At 39.6% G+C, this 16,817-nt stretch overlaps 1 protein-coding gene across 2 annotated transcripts in view; it reads right to left on the bottom strand.

Moving 5' to 3' along the window:
* Nucleotides 1–776, bottom strand: part of PEX5L (peroxisomal biogenesis factor 5 like) — a 54,301-nt gene extending 53,525 nt beyond the window's left edge. For both annotated transcript variants that reach the window (XM_070754149.1, XM_070754150.1), the window contains exon 1: nt 708–776. In XM_070754149.1, coding sequence (XP_070610250.1) covers nt 708–776 — 69 coding nt within the window. The remainder of the gene's footprint in view (nt 1–707) is intronic.
* Nucleotides 777–16,817: the final 16,041 nt, after the last annotated feature.

Consider the following 16,817-nt stretch of genomic DNA (forward strand, 5'->3'; position numbering starts at 1 on the left):
TAATGCAGAATATGTGAAAGGATGAACCAGAAGTAATGTTTTTCTCTGATTTTGTACTATATTTTATGTCTTTCATACGTCTTTGAAAACTTTTGTAACAATATATTACATATAACTTTATAATACTGTAAGCCAGACCCTGAGAGCAATGCCAAAGAAGAAATCATATAAATGCAGTTATAAATAAATGCTGGATGTAGCTTTTTTTTTTTGTAAAGGATACAGGTGAAAATATTCTGTTCAACATATCAGCAAGGTGATTTTAAAAATTTAATATTTTTAATATTTTTTTGTTGCCAATATGCCTTCAGTGTTATTTGGATTAAAAATATGTGGATTTAAATAGCTCTCTCCCAGTGTGATGATAAAGTTAGAACAAGAGAGAGGAAGAGAGAGAAAATGAAGAAAGAAAAAGGTACAGCAAGAGTAAGAGAAAGCGGGGAGGGGGGTAGGTAGGTGGGTATAATTGAACATAGAAGTCAAGAAGAATGGAAGATATCTAGAAAATGATTGAGCTACCATATCTCAGCGGAAAAGAACCAGTGACCACAAGATGGCAGCAAATAGATACTAAAATGATACTTCTCTACTGCCACCTAGTGGCTGAGTGTTTGCAACCAAAAAAATGGAAGCTCTGCTAATGGTCGATCTCCATTTGCATTGAAATACGCCAGCTTCCTCCTTCAAATCCGGACCATTCTGCCCACCTGTGATTTCATAGTAAGGAGGGGTTTTTCCTCCGGAGACTCCTCCCTCGGTATCTCCTTCATCACCATGGCAACAGCCTTATCTGCCGCCCTAGAGCCTTTCCCCTATAACAGTGAAATCAACAATGGCTTGTGTCAGGAGGAAACGTATGACATTCCTGTTACAGATGTAGAAATAGCTTTAATATGACATTATCATCATCCATTTCAATTCCCTTCCTCCTCTCCTCCCGCCAAACAAACACACAAAAAAGCAAGAAGTTAAGCTAACATGTAAAATAGTGGAAGCAAATTGTTGGTGCTGGAAACAAAAATGAAAATTTAAAAGCAGTTAAGCAATCATACAGGACAGGTATTGGCACAGCTGTTAACAATAAGATGTAATTTAAATTTATAGGTGCATGGTGTCCAATCCAACATACTTTATAGCTTTCCAAGTATAATCATTAGTTTCAATCCCATTTCAGTTTTCCATAGATGATACAATGGATTATTGAAAGCAACTTTTCATGGTGTCTAACCAGAAATCTTGGAGCTACCTTTGGTGGGACATGTCCTTAATGCGGCCTCCAGAATTTGGTGCTAAATTGTCATTTTCCTGGGTCAGTAAGAGGATATGTTTAAATCCCATTGGGCTGATTGGATAAAGTTTAGGCTGAAGTTATATTATACCGTATTTTTCGTATTTCGTATTTAGTTTTTGGGGAGGAAAATAGGAGAAAGAATCTGCTCACCAGATATTCATCTGGCTAGCGTCCTTAGTCTGGTCAGGTTCAGCACATTATTTTGTCCCTTGGTTAGGGCTTTTAAAAAAAGAGTAACTATGAATGAGCTTGCAAGCCAGTAAGAGCTGGGAAAATCATTAGCACCTGATTAGGGCTGGAAAGAAACATTTGGAGCAAGTTAGAGCAATGAAAAAAAAACACCTGCAAAGACTTAGGGCTTGAAAAACATTCTTTGCAAAGAGTAACAACGAAAGAGCTTGCAAGTGGGTAAGAGCTGAGAACATCATTAGCACCTGGTTAGGGCTGGAAAGAAACATTCAGAGCAAGTAGAACAATGAAAAAAATCCCTGCAAACACTAGGTTTAGGAAAATATTCTTGACAGAGAGTAACAATGAAAGAACCTGCAAGTTAAGAGCTGGGAAGATTGTTAGCACCTAGTTAGGGCTGAGGGGGAAAAGCTTTTTTTAAATTTTTTTTTAAAAGCTACATTCAGAATATAAGATGCACTTGAATTTTCACCCTCTTTTTGGAAGGAAAAAGATGCATCTTATACTCCAAAACATACGGTAGTTAGGATTTTCCAAAGTCATTTTAGAAGCACACCAAAGTCCACAGGAAATTCCCCACCCCTTAAAAATAGCCAAATCCTCCTATATTTTGTTTCCTGGTGGGTTGCAATTTTATAATTTCGTTGATACAATATTTAGGATGAATTTGTGACCACTTACTGCCGTGGGTTAAATTATAAATCAGCTTCCAGCCTGAATTTCAGGAAGCTTAAACTCTGGAGCAGAAGTCTCCAAGCTTAGCAACTTTAAGACTTGTGGATTTCAACTCTGGGAGTTGAAGTCCACAAGTCTTAAAGTTGCCAAGGTTGGAGACCCCTGCTCTAGAGAGCTTTTGACATAGCACTTATCCATAAAAAATATAATAAAAAGTCCAAGTCCAATTAATAAATTTTGATCTATCTGAGATTGTTGTGGAGGACAACAAGGCCTATCTCTCCAAGCTGCAGTGAGACACACAAAGTAATGTGCAGGTAGTCCTCGACTTCTGACCACAACTGAACCCAAAATTTTGATTGCTAAGTGAGATGTTTGATAAATGAGTCTTGCCCCATTTTATAACCTTTTTTGGCCTTGGTTGGTAAGTGAATCACTGTGGTTGTTAAGCCAGCCAGATGGTCGTTAAGTAAATCTGGCTTCCCAATTGACTTTGATTGTCAAAAAGTCCCAAAATGAGGGGGGGGATCACAGGACCCCGGAACAGCAACTGTCAAAAATATGAGTCAGTTGCAATGGTCATAAGTGTGAAAAACAGTCAAAAGTCGTATGTTTTTCAGTGCCGTTGTAACTTTGAAAGGTCATTATACGAATTGTTGTAAGCCAAGGTTTACACAATGAAGGGCTACCAATTTTTTTACTACCACGCTGTAGCTGTGGCTTATGCAGGACGCACTGCATTTTCTTTCAACATCTTTCAGTGTAAATTAGATGTTCTGGGGTGGGGAGCTCCATTTTTGCTATCCCAGTGTGTCCCCCTCCGTCCAGGCAGTAGCCCACCCCTGCCCTTACAATGGTACCTCTACCTAAGAACGCCTCTACTTATGAACTTTTCTAGATAAGAACCAGGTGTTTTTTTGCCTCTTCTCAAGAACCGTTTTCCACTTACAAACACGAGCCTCTGAAACTGTAACCAGAAAAGGCAGGGAGAAGCCTCCGTGGGGCCTCTCTAGGAATCTCCTGGGAGGAAACAGAACCTCCACCCTCCCTGTGGTTTCCCCAATTGCAGGCATTATTTGCCTTTACATTGATTCCTATGGGAAAAATGCTTCTTCTTACAAACTTTTCTACTTAAGAACCTGGTCACGGAACAAATTAAGTTCGTAAATAGAGGTACCACTGTATATGAATACTTCAAAACATTGTATGTAAAGGTTTTGCTAGATTAGCAAGATGCCAGATCAAAATTAAAAGTTGTAGGATTGGACACCATGTGTGGTGTTGCTTGAAAAAGAAATTAAATCAATATGAACATCCCCAACCCCATTCTTATTTGCAAATACCATCATGCTGAACACTTTCATTGTTGTCAGTCCCAGAAAGACTTCAGAGAGTCTGCAACTATGCATCATTAACACAGTCATATAAATTTATCAGGTTACTGTTTTCTTCCATTGTGTCTTTTGTCTTCTTTTCACAGGAGACCAGAGATAGGGATAATAATACAGCTCATTTCCCATCACCTGCGATGTAATGGAAGCTTCCATTGGCCAATTATCTTAAGATAATTTTAACCATCAACTGCACAGTTGGCTTAAAAAGCATCTTAATTTCCTACTTGGGGCACAATCTACCCATTGGCATATGGCAGTATTTTCCTCTGAATTGTTAAAAAAATAAAAGAAGTATGATGATTACTAGGACATCAAGAGTGACATACCAATATTTGCAATAAAATAAAATAAAATAGAGAGCTAGAGAGAGAGAAAGAGAGAGAGAAAAGAAAGAAGGAAGGAAGGAAGGAAGGAAAGAAAGAAAGAAAGAAAGAAAGAAAGAAAGAAAGAGAAATTAATTTAATTCACTCTAGAGCAAAAGTCCCCAATATTTGCAGCTTGATGGGATAGGGGGAAGTGGAGGAGAACTGGACAGTGAGCAACTTGAGTTGTGGGCGCCTGCTTTTCAGCCTGACACTCGCACAACCTGCTTTTGAATAAGCTGTGGCCTGATAGTGAACAGGGGAGATTGTGGCTCGCTTCTTAAAACACAATAACAAAACGCAGATACAATATGTGTTGCCTCAGGAGACAAAGCAATTCTAAAATGCATTTTTAAAAAAAAGAAAAGATGGCAGGAACCAAGGAACTTCTCTGGGGACAAAAAACCATATTGATGACAGCAAAAACTTCCTTCAAACTAGCTTTGATATCCAATGCCAACGGTGACCTCCACTATTCAGACACACAGCATGACTATGATAAAAAAAACCCTTACAATTATCTTGCATGTTTTAAGCCATCTTAAAACATTTTAGTTCAATGTGGTGGAATTTCAATTCTGTCTTTCTTACTTATGATAGAAAAGTATCTTTCAGAGAGATCCTGTATAAATAAAACACTATTACAACTTTTCAATTCTTTCAGATGCAATTGTAAAGCCGTGTGGGCCTCTAGTTTTCTTTGAATGTATAATTGCACTGCGCATATGTGATGATTGAAGTCCTGTCCAGTAATCTGACAATGTTGATCAGAAGTTCTCCAGATTTATGATAAAATGCAATGATGATCACCCTAAGGTCAAGTCAAATCTGACTGCAGGTCAGGGGGTGGAGTGTTTGCTGTTCTGTGCCACTACTCCTGAGCGTTGCACCTCTGGTGTGTGCATGGGAGCGCCCGAGCAAGATTTTGCTTCTGTGCGAAGCAAATTCTTGCAAAGGGATGCACGCACGAGAGCGATTATGTTCATTGTTTTGCAAGCAAAAAAAAAATCACCGAAATCTCTCTAGTCAGGGACTGACTAGTTTGATTGCCTTGCAGTCCAAGTGACTCACAGAAGTCTATATGCACAAACATATAGCTACTTAATCATAGCACAAATGCCATGAGTAAGACTCATGGTACAAGGCTTCTATTTGCTAGAACTTCACATTTGTTTCCTTGAGTAAATTTTTAAACATCTTCAAATAATTTCTGCTGTACTAAAATGATTACATTGGTACTCATTTTCAGGAATTTAGACACGGATACTTTCCTGCTCTGCAAGTATGTTAGCAAAGGGTTTGCAGAAAAGAACCACTGTCTATTTTTCATCAGCTCTAGAGGTGGAAAGTTAAATGATGGATCAGGCATGGACTTGCTCGTGACTGGCTCCCTTATTGTGCAAGAAACCTGGCTGGAAAAATGTGAGATGGGGACAGGCAGTAGCAGTGTAGAACTAAGGTTACAAAACAAAGAAAACAAATTTGGATGGCAAGAGCAGGTAAAAATAACACTCTTCCATAAAGGCAACACACAAATTCACTGAATGTGACTTGCAATGTACAAGGAATGGAAATATTCTGGCAGATAGTTTTATATACATTTTAGGTTCTGCTTAATCCCATTATTTCATCTGCTTATTTTTCTAAGTAGGAATTATGATGTAGAAAGTAATTGGAAATAAAAACATGGAAAGCCACAAATGTGGCACTTGTATATTAGCAACATCTACCGTGTTTTCCTGAAAATAAGACACTGTCTTATACTAATTTTTGCTCCAAAAGTTGTGCTACGTCTTATTTTTGGGGGGTGCCTTATATTTCGATCCTTCCCCTTTAATTCTTGGAGCATTGGTACGTTCCACTTGAAGAGCCTTACTGCCCCCGCTGCCGCCAATTTTGCTGCCGCCGATTTTGCCACCGCCGGGCCCCTCAGCTGTTTGGCGGCCCACATGTCTACCCACCTGCAGCAGCAAAGGGGTCCGACGGTTTGGGCTGGTCAGCATCAGGAGCTGCTCCTCCGATGCCACCGCCAATTTCACTGCTGCGCCGCCGTGACGACAGAAGACACGTGGGCCGCCAGACAGCTGAGAGGCCCGGCGGCAGCAAAATTGGCAGCAGCAAAATTGGTGGTGGCATCGGAGGAGCACCTCCCAATGCTGACCAGCCCAAACCGTTGGCCCTTTTTGCTGCTGCAGGCGGGTAGCCGCCCATCCATCGGGCTGTCTTCTGCCTCTGGATCTGGAGGCACGCCCTTGGCCACCGAGGGCTTCTCCCCAAGCGGCGCCTGCGCCGAAAAAAGATGGGTCCAGCAAGGGGGCTGAGCCTTGGCCGCCGCTGCCCAGATTGCACCTCCTGCCGGTGTGGCGGCCAACAGAAGACACGGTGGTAAGATCTGTGGCGGCAGATGTCCTGTGAGCCACCAAGCAGCTCAGTTTTGGGGTTAAGTAAAACCAGGCATGAAGGAGGGTGGGGGGAGGAAGAAAGGAAGCATATTACGGTATCGTATGTTTTTCCACCACTACGCCTTATTTTCGGGGAGTGCCTTATATTAACAAATTCTGCAAAACCTCTGACACGCCTTACTTTCGGGGTATGTCTTATTTTCGGAGAAACACGGTATGTATCAGATTTTAAGGCAATGTTGTTTCATTCCATCCAAGTCAAACTGAGTCTGCTTGATAGTATAAAATAACAATAAAATTTTGGGTTTTTTGCTTATAAAAAGCCACCGAGGCACCCCTGTTCTGAATAACACCGGCATCCAACTTAACATTTTGAAATAATATACAAGATACAAGAATCTCCAGTTGTGTCCAAAACATGCTCATATAAAATACATCAAGTTTAAGCATGCTTCTTCCCTTTGCACACTTCTGTCATACCCAAACTGCAAAATGCACGGTATTGTGAATTGTAATCAGGATATGGTATTTTATCCGATGAAAAGCACATTCTGCTTGCTAAGCGTTAACAAAAATTATCTGGCCAAATTTGCAGAGTTTTCAGTACCATTCACTCTGTGTCAGTATCCTTTGATGCGATATATATGAGGCTGGTGTTGCGCTAGCGGTAAATAACATGCGTTTTTTTGCAAAAGAGCACGCGCCTTTCGTGCTGAAGGTTGGAATAAAAGCACATTTCGTCAGTCGGAAAAGATGCATTATTGAAAACATGCGATGCTTTTGAAATGTCCGGTACAGGAGGAGAAATAAAAACCCACCAAGGCAAAGATCAGCTTGCATTTTTGAAGCCACAGCCACCTTTTCTTCAAGGTCTCACCTACTGCCTGAAAACAGTCATGATACTCATATTAGTGCTTGTTAATCAGTCAATCAATCATCATCATCATTAATCCACTGGATGGCTGCAATCATCATAAAAACCACAACATTCTAATTTTTGTTCCACAAGGATAATCCACCATTCCTGTTCCGCCGTAGAAGACTGCAAAATCTTTCACCGAAGGCCTGTTGGGTAGCGAAAAGGCTGGAAAAATAGGATGCTTTAACACAGAACCATAGTCAGCTTCAAACATACTCCTTTCCTGGTTGAAAACAGTCGTGATGCTCATATTAGTGTTTGTGAATCAACCAATTATCAGCATTAATCCATTGGGTGGCTGTAATAACACCACAACATTTCATTTGTTCCCCACAATCCACTGTAGCTGCCATATAATGTTAGGATAGGATTTGATATCTGGACTTCTGACATAAATGCCTCATACACTCTGATTTCATTAGCCAGAATAGGACTGAACGTAACAACCACATAAGATAAGTCTGCATTTCTGGTGAACCGATTAGGTCCCACAGAGTGGGCCTTCTCTGGGTCCCGTCAACTAAACAATGTCGGTTGGTGGGCCCCAGGGGAAGAGCCTTCTCTGTGGCGGCCCTGACTCTCTGGAACCAACTCCCCCCAGAGATTAGAACTGCCCCTACTCTCCCTGCCTTCCGTAAACTCCTTAAAACCCACCTTTGTCGTCAGGCATGGGGGAACTGAAACACCTCCCCCGGGCATGTACAATTTATGCATGGTATATTTTGTGTGTGTGTTTGTTAGAAAAATGGGGTTCTTTTTAAATATTTTAAAGTTATTTGGATTTGTTATGAATTGTTGTGTCTTGCTGTGAGCCGCCCCGAGTCTGCGGAGAGGGGCGGCATACAAATCTAAATAATAAATAAATAAATAAATAAATAAATAAATAATAAATAAACTTTGCTTGAGGAAGTGACTGGCCATAAAGCGGTTCATGGCAGCCCCCCTTGAATAACAAGAACGTATCAGCAGGATGAGAACTGTGTGATAAAAGGATGCATATTTACATTTCCTGGGATAAACAGGACGAAGGCAGCAATAAAAGACCTTGCTTTGAGGTAAACAGGAGATAGCCATTCTAACAACAAAGGTCCCAGGAAATTGGCCATGAGAGACATTTGTTCAGTAGAAACTAGTTACGTGCCATATGTAGATAGGAAGGACTCGGAAGTTGTGTCATATCTTAGAGTTATATTATTGGATGTTTGTTTACCACTTGACATATACGTATAACCTTACCCACTTTGCATATTCCCCCCAATAAAAGGAAGTGCACGGGCAAAATCTGTGTCATTTTACCCGGAGAGAAATGTGTCCAAGTTTTCTTTCTAGGATTCGCGTTCGTGAGTGACCCCACGCGTCTGGGTTGCCCTAAGTCCCTCTGAAGACCTCGATCCCCTCAGGGACTTTGCGGCGTCGCAATCCACAATTCCTGTTTTTTTTTTTTCTGGAGAACACTGCAGAAGTTGTATCAAGGAAAAGGCTGGAAAAACAGAGTACCACAACACAGAACATAGTCAGCTTCAAACATCCCCCTGGTCTCTGCATAGAACAGCAGATCAAAAAAGATCTGAGAATGGCAATTGAAATATTGGAGTGATTAATGCCTGCAATTAATGGGAGCAGGTGCAAGTTCTAAAAAACAAAGTAATTTTCTACACAACACATAATTAATTAAGGGAATTTGCTGCAAAGTATCCTGCTTACCACGTTCTTATATTCTGCTTTTAATTATAGTGAAATTCACCGAGATTCTTTGGCAAGGCTTAAGATGGTGTCTTTAGAAAGCCATTAAGTTTTTCATTAGGACTGGGAGAAAACATATTTGGAATATTTATTGTATCTCAAACAAACAAAAAATGTTTTTGTAAAAATGGGTTTCTATCATTTTATTTCTACAATGCCATTTTTAGTGATTCTTCAACAGAGGTAGCTGGGAGTCAATCATAAGAAAATCAGCCTGATTTGCTGTTTTGATCAGCAATCTTTAAGTTTTATATAAACTCAATCTGTGTAGTCAGGAGGACAGAAGGGAAAGGGGGGACATGATCGAAACATATAAATATCTTAAAGGGTTACATAAGGTTCAGAAGGGAAGTGTTTTAATAGGGAAGTGAACACAAGAACAAGGGGGCCCAATCTGAGGTTAGTTGGCGGAAAGATCAGAAGCAACTTGAGAAAATATTATTTTACTGAAAGAGTAGTAGATGCTTGGAACCAACTTCCAGCAGACGTGGTTGGTAAATCCAGAGTAACTGAATTTAAACATGCCTGGGATAATCATAGATCCATCCTAAGATAAAATACAGGAAACAGTATAAGGGCAGACTAGATGGACCATGGAGTCTTTTTCTGCTGTCAATCTTCTATGTTTCTATGTACATGAAATGCATAATAGAAAAAGAAGAAATAGGCTTTCCCTTGTACACAAAACCTGAAAATAGAAAAAATACAGTAGGTCAGGCGACCTAAATAATTCCTATAAAAGTTTCTGTGCTAAATTATGTGAATTGGGGGATGGAAGTCTGAGGAAGGGTCAGATAACCTTCGAGTAGTAGTGTCAAAGTTGTGTTGTCATGGTGCTATCATGTCACATATTGTACCTTTCCCCCTTTTTGCTAAACCAGGTGTGGGTGTGGCCAGCATGTGACATACCCGGCCCACCTTAGACAGCCCTGCCTTAGTGGAAACTAGGAGGCCCACTCTGGCCTCCTTTGAAAAACACCTGGAAATCATATGAGCTTCTTTAAATAAACTTTGCTGACACAGCTTATGTCCATTAAGAAGATGAGGATATTTTGGTAACGGCTTTGTTTTACAGATAATATGCGTTTCCTCTGTAATCAACTTGTATTTCCTTACTGATGTAACTAATAAAATATAAATGCTGACTGAACGTATGTATCTTTTTCTTTTATGTACGCTGAGAGCATATGCACCAAGACAAATTCCTTGTGTGTCCAGTCACACTTGGCCAAGAAAATTCTCTTCTCTTCTCTTCTCTTCTCTTCTATTCTATTCTATTCTATTCTATTCTCCTGCAAGAGTCTGAAGACTCAACTACGCCGCCAAGCTTGGGGCCATTTAGACTCTATCCCACTGGCCAATGAATGTAATATACTGCATGTCTATTGTTTGTATGGGAATGATTGCCTTTTAATGTTACTGGAGATTAACTAGTCTAAATTAATTGGATTTAGGATATCTGCATTGTTTTCTTCTATATGTTGTAAGCCACCCAAGTCCTCAGAGAGGAGCAGCATATAAAACCAATGAATGAATGAATGAATGAATGAATGAATGAATGAATGAATAAATAAATAAATAAATAAATAATTGGGGCTTTCGGACTTGATTAAGACAATATTTGTTGGGCTCTAGAATTATTCTATTCTATTTTTAAAAAGTATGCATGCTCTAAAATGTCCAAATGTTGCCTATTTTAATAATGGTTTCCGGCAAAAGGCCAGGGGAAAGGAGACTGACTTTTACAACCGAGATGTAAATATTATTATAAGTATGGCACAGAACGACAGCTGTAATATACCTTTTCTGTGATCTTAACTCCACTTAAAATAACTAACGTAACGTGCTGTACTAAAATTATTATTTGCCAGGTTCTGGAACAACCTGATGACAGGCGTTCGGAATTTACTCACTTTTAAACGCACTCAAAAGACACTTTGTGGTAGAAAAAAACTGACATCTGACTCTTTTCCTGCCAAATTAATGTCTAGGGAAGTGCAAAGCTCTGTTTCAATAATGATTTAAGTAAAGCACCCCTTTGAAGCACCTTCATTACACAACGTGTGCCTTTTCTAATGAAATAAAGCTGCTGTATTACTTTGATTCAGTTGGTCCTCTATCAGTCCCAATTAATGGAACAGGTTCCTACGTGTGTCCAGTGCATAGTTCCCTCTAAGCTGAGCAGTGAGCAATCGCTCACTTAAAAATCATTATCAACTCAGAGTTTTTCAAACCTGCCCAGAAGCCGAGAGGGAAAGAGTGAGAGGGAAGGAGAGAGAGAGGAAGAGAGATAGAAAAAAGAGAGGAAGGAAAAGAGAAAGAAAAAGAATGGGAGTAAGGAAGAGAGAAAGAAAATCAAAATCTAGTTTGAAACTAGCTCAACTATTTAAGTGGCATTTTGATATTGATAGAGTTGCCCTATTATGAGCTCACTGTTATAGACACACAGTACAGTATTTTATTTTGAAATTCTCTGAGGCAAAACAGGGTGGGTTTTTTATTTGTTTGTTTGTTTGTTTGTTTGTTTGTTTGTTTATTTATTTATTATTTCTGTGCCGCCCAGTCCCGAAGGGACTGCCGCTCAGACACTATACTTTTCCGCCCCCCCCCAAAAAAATTAGAGGGAACACTGGTCCAGTGCATGATTAAAAGCTGTTGTAACCAGTGGTGGGTTCCTACCGGTTCTAACAAGCTCTTTAGAACTATTAGTAAACTGGCTAATGATGTCACAGAGCTGATTATTATTATTATTTATTAGATTTGTATGCCGCCCCTCTCCGTAGACTCAGGGCGGCTCACAACAGTGATAATAACAATACATGGTAACAAATCTAATACTTAAAATCTAAAATAACAGTTTTACATTAAAAAGTCTAAAAAGAAAAAAAAACCCCAATCGATAAAATACATACACACAGTCATATCATGCAGAAAACTACATAGGCAAGGGGGGGATGTCTCAGTTCCACCAAGCCTGATGACAGAGGTGGGTTTTAAGGAGTTTACGAAAGGCAAGGAGGGTGGGGGCAGTCCTAATCTCTGGGGCAAGATTCTGTTGATGCTGGTCCATGGGCACCGCCATTTTGTTTTTGGCTTGTGCGCAGACGCAGAAGCTATTTTTTGTTTCTGCGCATGCACAGTAACTTGATTTGGGGCACTGCACATGCACGCACGCTCATGCGGTGCGGGTGGAAGCTAACCAGCAGTGAGGAAAGTTAGAACCCACTCCTAGATGTAACTATTACTGAATGTACAAAAACTGGGGAACTTAGTCTCCCAAAAACTATTCTCTTCTGAGAGGGTTTCAGGCAAACCTTTTGATATGCAAAAGCAGCTCAGCTTAACCAAAAAACCCCACATAAAAACATGACCCTTTGGTGCAGAAATGAATAAACTAACATTTGAAATTGAAGAAGAGGAAGACACTGAATATTTTGAGATATGGGAACTGTTTTTTCGACGGCTGGATGAGAGAAACAGGAGTTGGAATTTCAAAAATGATCAGAAAAAGTTTGATTTTATCATTTAGGTTGTTTACTGTAACTTATTAATTTTGATTATTTTATTAGTATTAATAATTAATATGTGTTAGTATTAATAATTAATATGTATTAGTATTAATAATTAATATGTATTTGTTGTGGTTAGCTCTGCCCCTGCCCCTACCCCTGCCCCAAGGACTGTGGATGTGGGGGAGACATCCACATGCTGCACGCCTGTTTTGCCCCCGGTGGAATCTGATGATGAAGGCTCCTCTGACCAAGAAGACATGAGTGACAGGGAGGAGGAGAGTGTGGCAGACAGCTCAGAAGGAGATCAATTATCTAGCTCCTCCTTGGATTCAGAACAAGAGTTAATGATACAGCCACGCATGCGGAGAGCGATGCATAGGCAACAACAACGGAGAGATTATTATCAAAGAAAATGAGGCCACCTGTGGTTGGGTGGGGCTGTGGTAATTAGTGAGGCTGCTATAAAGAACAGCCTATGAGTTTGGCCATTGTGGAGGATTATCTGATCGTTGTGTTTCGTGACTGCTTTACTGACTTTGACTTTTTGTCTGCTGATTTTTCCCTGCTTTGAAACTAAACCAGAGCAAAGTGTGTTTCACTTTGTGAAAGAAGAAGAACTGTGAATTGCCTCACAGCTGCAAGCTAAGTATCACAGAACTGATAAGGGACTTGTACAAATTACCAGTTTGTTTGGAGACCAGTGCTCTTTGCTATACCAAAAGAGGGCTTAGTTTCAGTGAATTTTCATTATAAAGAACATTGTTTTGAATTTTCAAACGTGTGTGTGTCTGAAATTGTACCTGGGCATTTTTGGGAACATGTATTAGTATTAATAATTAATATGTATTAGTATTAATAATATGTAGTAATAATAATTATGAGTTTCCCCTCATAATTAATGAAGAGTCTTCGGAGAGGGGCGGCATACAAATCTAAGTAATAAATAAATAAATAAATAATATTATGAAGGAAACTATTATTATGAGATCACTATTGGAAAATGTTATTGTTACTATGATGAATGTTATTCAAAAGGATAATATTCAAGTTCAATAGAGGTCAGAGACTGACCCACTCTTTGGCCTGGATGTCTTCCCAGCCTGCAGCTCTACTCAGTTCTCACTGTCCTGGGTTTACAAGCCAACATTCTCACTGCCTAATGTGTTGTGATCTATGGAGAATTGCCCATAGCCTAAAGAGAAGTTGCAAATTTCAAACCCATGGTTTAGCTCTTATCTGTTATCAGGCCTATCATTTTATTATAAGCGCTGAAAATAACCAATTTGTCTTCCCCTGACCCAAAGTATAATACTATTGATAATCTGTAGCATGTTCACAGTGTCATTAAAAACATTAACTGCATCCAAATTAGGAAGAAGAGAGTTGGTTGTGTTTACTTCTTCCTCTGAATGCCTCCAGTGTAAATAAAAAAAAAAACTTTAAAGTTTGGTCTCTATTAGTTGTGACAGCAACTTAGCTTGCCAGTGTTATATTCTGGGATGAAGGGAGAGTAATATTATTTTCTTTTCATAAAGGAAGCCCCTAAAAACTTGGCAGATGAATTTGTAATATGAAAACTTTAAAATCCACACGCCAGATGCAAAAAGTGAAATATGCAGAAAAAACAATTGCTGCCAACCTGCCTTCCATTGAGAACCTGTATACTGCACGAGTCAAAAAGAGGGCGGTGAAAATATTTACTCAACCCTCACATCCTGGACACAAATTGTTTCAACTCCTACCCTCAAAACGTCGCTATAGAGCACTGCACACCAAGACAACTAGACACAAGAACAGTTTTTTTTCTGAACCCCATCACTCTACTAAACAAATAATTCCCTCAACACTGTCAGACTTTCTATTAAATCTGCACTTCTATTCTACTAGTTTTTCTCATCATTCCTATCACCATTTCCTCCCATGTTGACTGTATGACTGTAACTTGTTGCTTATATCCTAAGATTTTTATTAATATTGCTTCTTCATTGCTTATTTGACCCCTATGACAATCATTAAGTGTCGTACCACATGATTCTTGACAAATGTATATTTTATTTTATGTATGCTGAGAGCATATGCACCAAGACAAATTCCTTGTGTGTCCAATCACACTTGGCCAATAAAAATTCTATTCTATTCTATTCTATTCTAGGTTCATTGGCACGCTACACTGGGACACAGGGAAACTTTATTTTCAGAGAATTCATTCTAACATTGAGAGCTAAGTCACTCCATTTTTCACCCAGCAGAACATGTAAGAAAGGTAATTTCTGAGATCCTAAAATCATGATGCTGAGAAAATCCATTTCCAAAAAAAATGGAACTTACCAAAGCTGTAGGAAACAAAAAGTGAATAGTGAAAGAATGTAACAAAAACATGAACAGAATGTTGGCAAGGAAAATAATTTCATGGCCAATGTCTGCAAAGGATTGAGGGCAAAGAGGATAAAAATAAAACCTGGCAATAGCTTACAACTGGACCATTAAAAAAAGAAACTGAAAGCTTAGATTTTGGCAATGCAAGAGCAAGCTATTCAAACTAATGCAATCAAGGCCAAAATCGACTAATCATCAAATGATTTGAAGGTCAGGTTGGGATGAAAAGCAGAAGAAGCAGTAGATCACATACTGACTTTGTAGAGGATTGTTCTAATTGATGATAAAATATGGCATAAGGTAGCCACCAAAATGGTCACTGGAACATCTGTACAAATAATTATGTCCCCGTAATGAAAACAAGGCAGGAGCACGGAATTGAAATTTGCAAATGAGCAGGCTGTAGAATATTGTGGGATTTCCAAATACAGACTGATAAAGTCTTAGATCCTATCATAAGAGATTTAACTGTCTGTCTATCTGTCTGTCTGTCTGTCTGTCTGTCTGTCTGTCTGTCTGTCTGTCTGTCTGTCTGTCTGCTTGTCTGTCTGTCTGTCTGTCTGTCTGTCTGTCTGTCTGTCTATCTATCTATCTATCTATCTATCTATCTATCTATCTATCTATCTATCTATCTATCTATCTATCTATCTATCTATCTATGCTGCCCTTCTCCTTAGACTCAGACTTTTTAACAGAGCTAGGCTATTGCCCCCACAATCCGGGTCCACATTTTACCCACCTCGGAAGGATGGAAGGCTGAGTCAACCTTGAGCCGGTGGTGAGATTTGAAGCGCTGACCTACAGATCTACAGTCAGCTTCAGTGGCCTGCAGTACAGCACTCTACCTGCTGCGCCACCCTGGCTCATTTCATCTATTCTTTGATCTTCAGGTTGAAGATTGCTGGAGTGGAAGAGGTTTGAGTGGCCATCCTTGAGTTTGGCCGCAGCAGGTCGTTGCTTGCTTCTAAGATGGCCACAGATGCCACAAGGTGCCTTTGTGCTGTTGTTTTCTACCACCTTCGTTGCCAGTGTTAGATTCACACAGGGAAAAAATAAGCGACACTCAGGAAAAAGTTCAGCACCTTTATTTCTCCAAAGCTGGAGTTAATACGGACTGCCGGAAGGCTGCAGGGAAGCTGCTTTTAAGGGCATCCCTATAGCCTGCTGGCCAATGACAATAGTTTATTTCTCCCATCACTATGTTAGCCAATCAGTGGGGCCTATGCAAATCTGTGCTCCGTACAGCAGTACCTAACAATATCAATCCCATTACAAAATACTGGGAATATGACATTGTCCTCATATGCTGTTCCAGCTAAATGCTTGACATGTGGGTTGGATTATCTCCGTTCCCCACAGTAGCAAACTTCCTACTACAATGTTTGCCAATACTAATTTCTTCTGCTATATAACAAAGTCTTTCTACGGAGGTTTATTTATAACCCAAAAATAAACTTTGATAATATGACCTCAGATTTTGCTAGCTCGGTGCCCTTCAGTGTTATAAGGTTACAATTTTTTAAATTTCCAGGAAGTATGTGTATTAGGTAATTTTATTGCATCTCTCTTGGCTTTTGTCCAAGTAACAAAGTCAAAGTTTATCCTCACAAAAGACTGCTTATGAAATTATTATGAAATTTTTAAAAAGAGGGCTTTGAAAATATTTACACACCCCTTGCATTCTGGACATAAACTGTTTCAACTCCTACCCTCAAAACCACTTCATAAACACATGGCACAACATAGAAGAACAAATCCACCAGGACAAGACATCTACATTAAAAGGCCACTTTGAAGACAGCAAAGCCCACATTTTGGGCAGAGAGGACTACTAGTTTGAAAGAGGGGTCAAAGAAGCCCTTCATTCCTCCACTCAAAACAGAATATCCTACGAAAATAGACTAACAATCCTGGGCCTAGAAAGCCTAGAACCACGGTGCCTAAAACACGATTT

The sequence above is a fragment of the Erythrolamprus reginae genome, chromosome 5 (genome assembly GCF_031021105.1).
Source record: "Erythrolamprus reginae isolate rEryReg1 chromosome 5, rEryReg1.hap1, whole genome shotgun sequence".
NCBI classification, from domain to species: domain Eukaryota; kingdom Metazoa; phylum Chordata; class Lepidosauria; order Squamata; family Dipsadidae; genus Erythrolamprus; species Erythrolamprus reginae.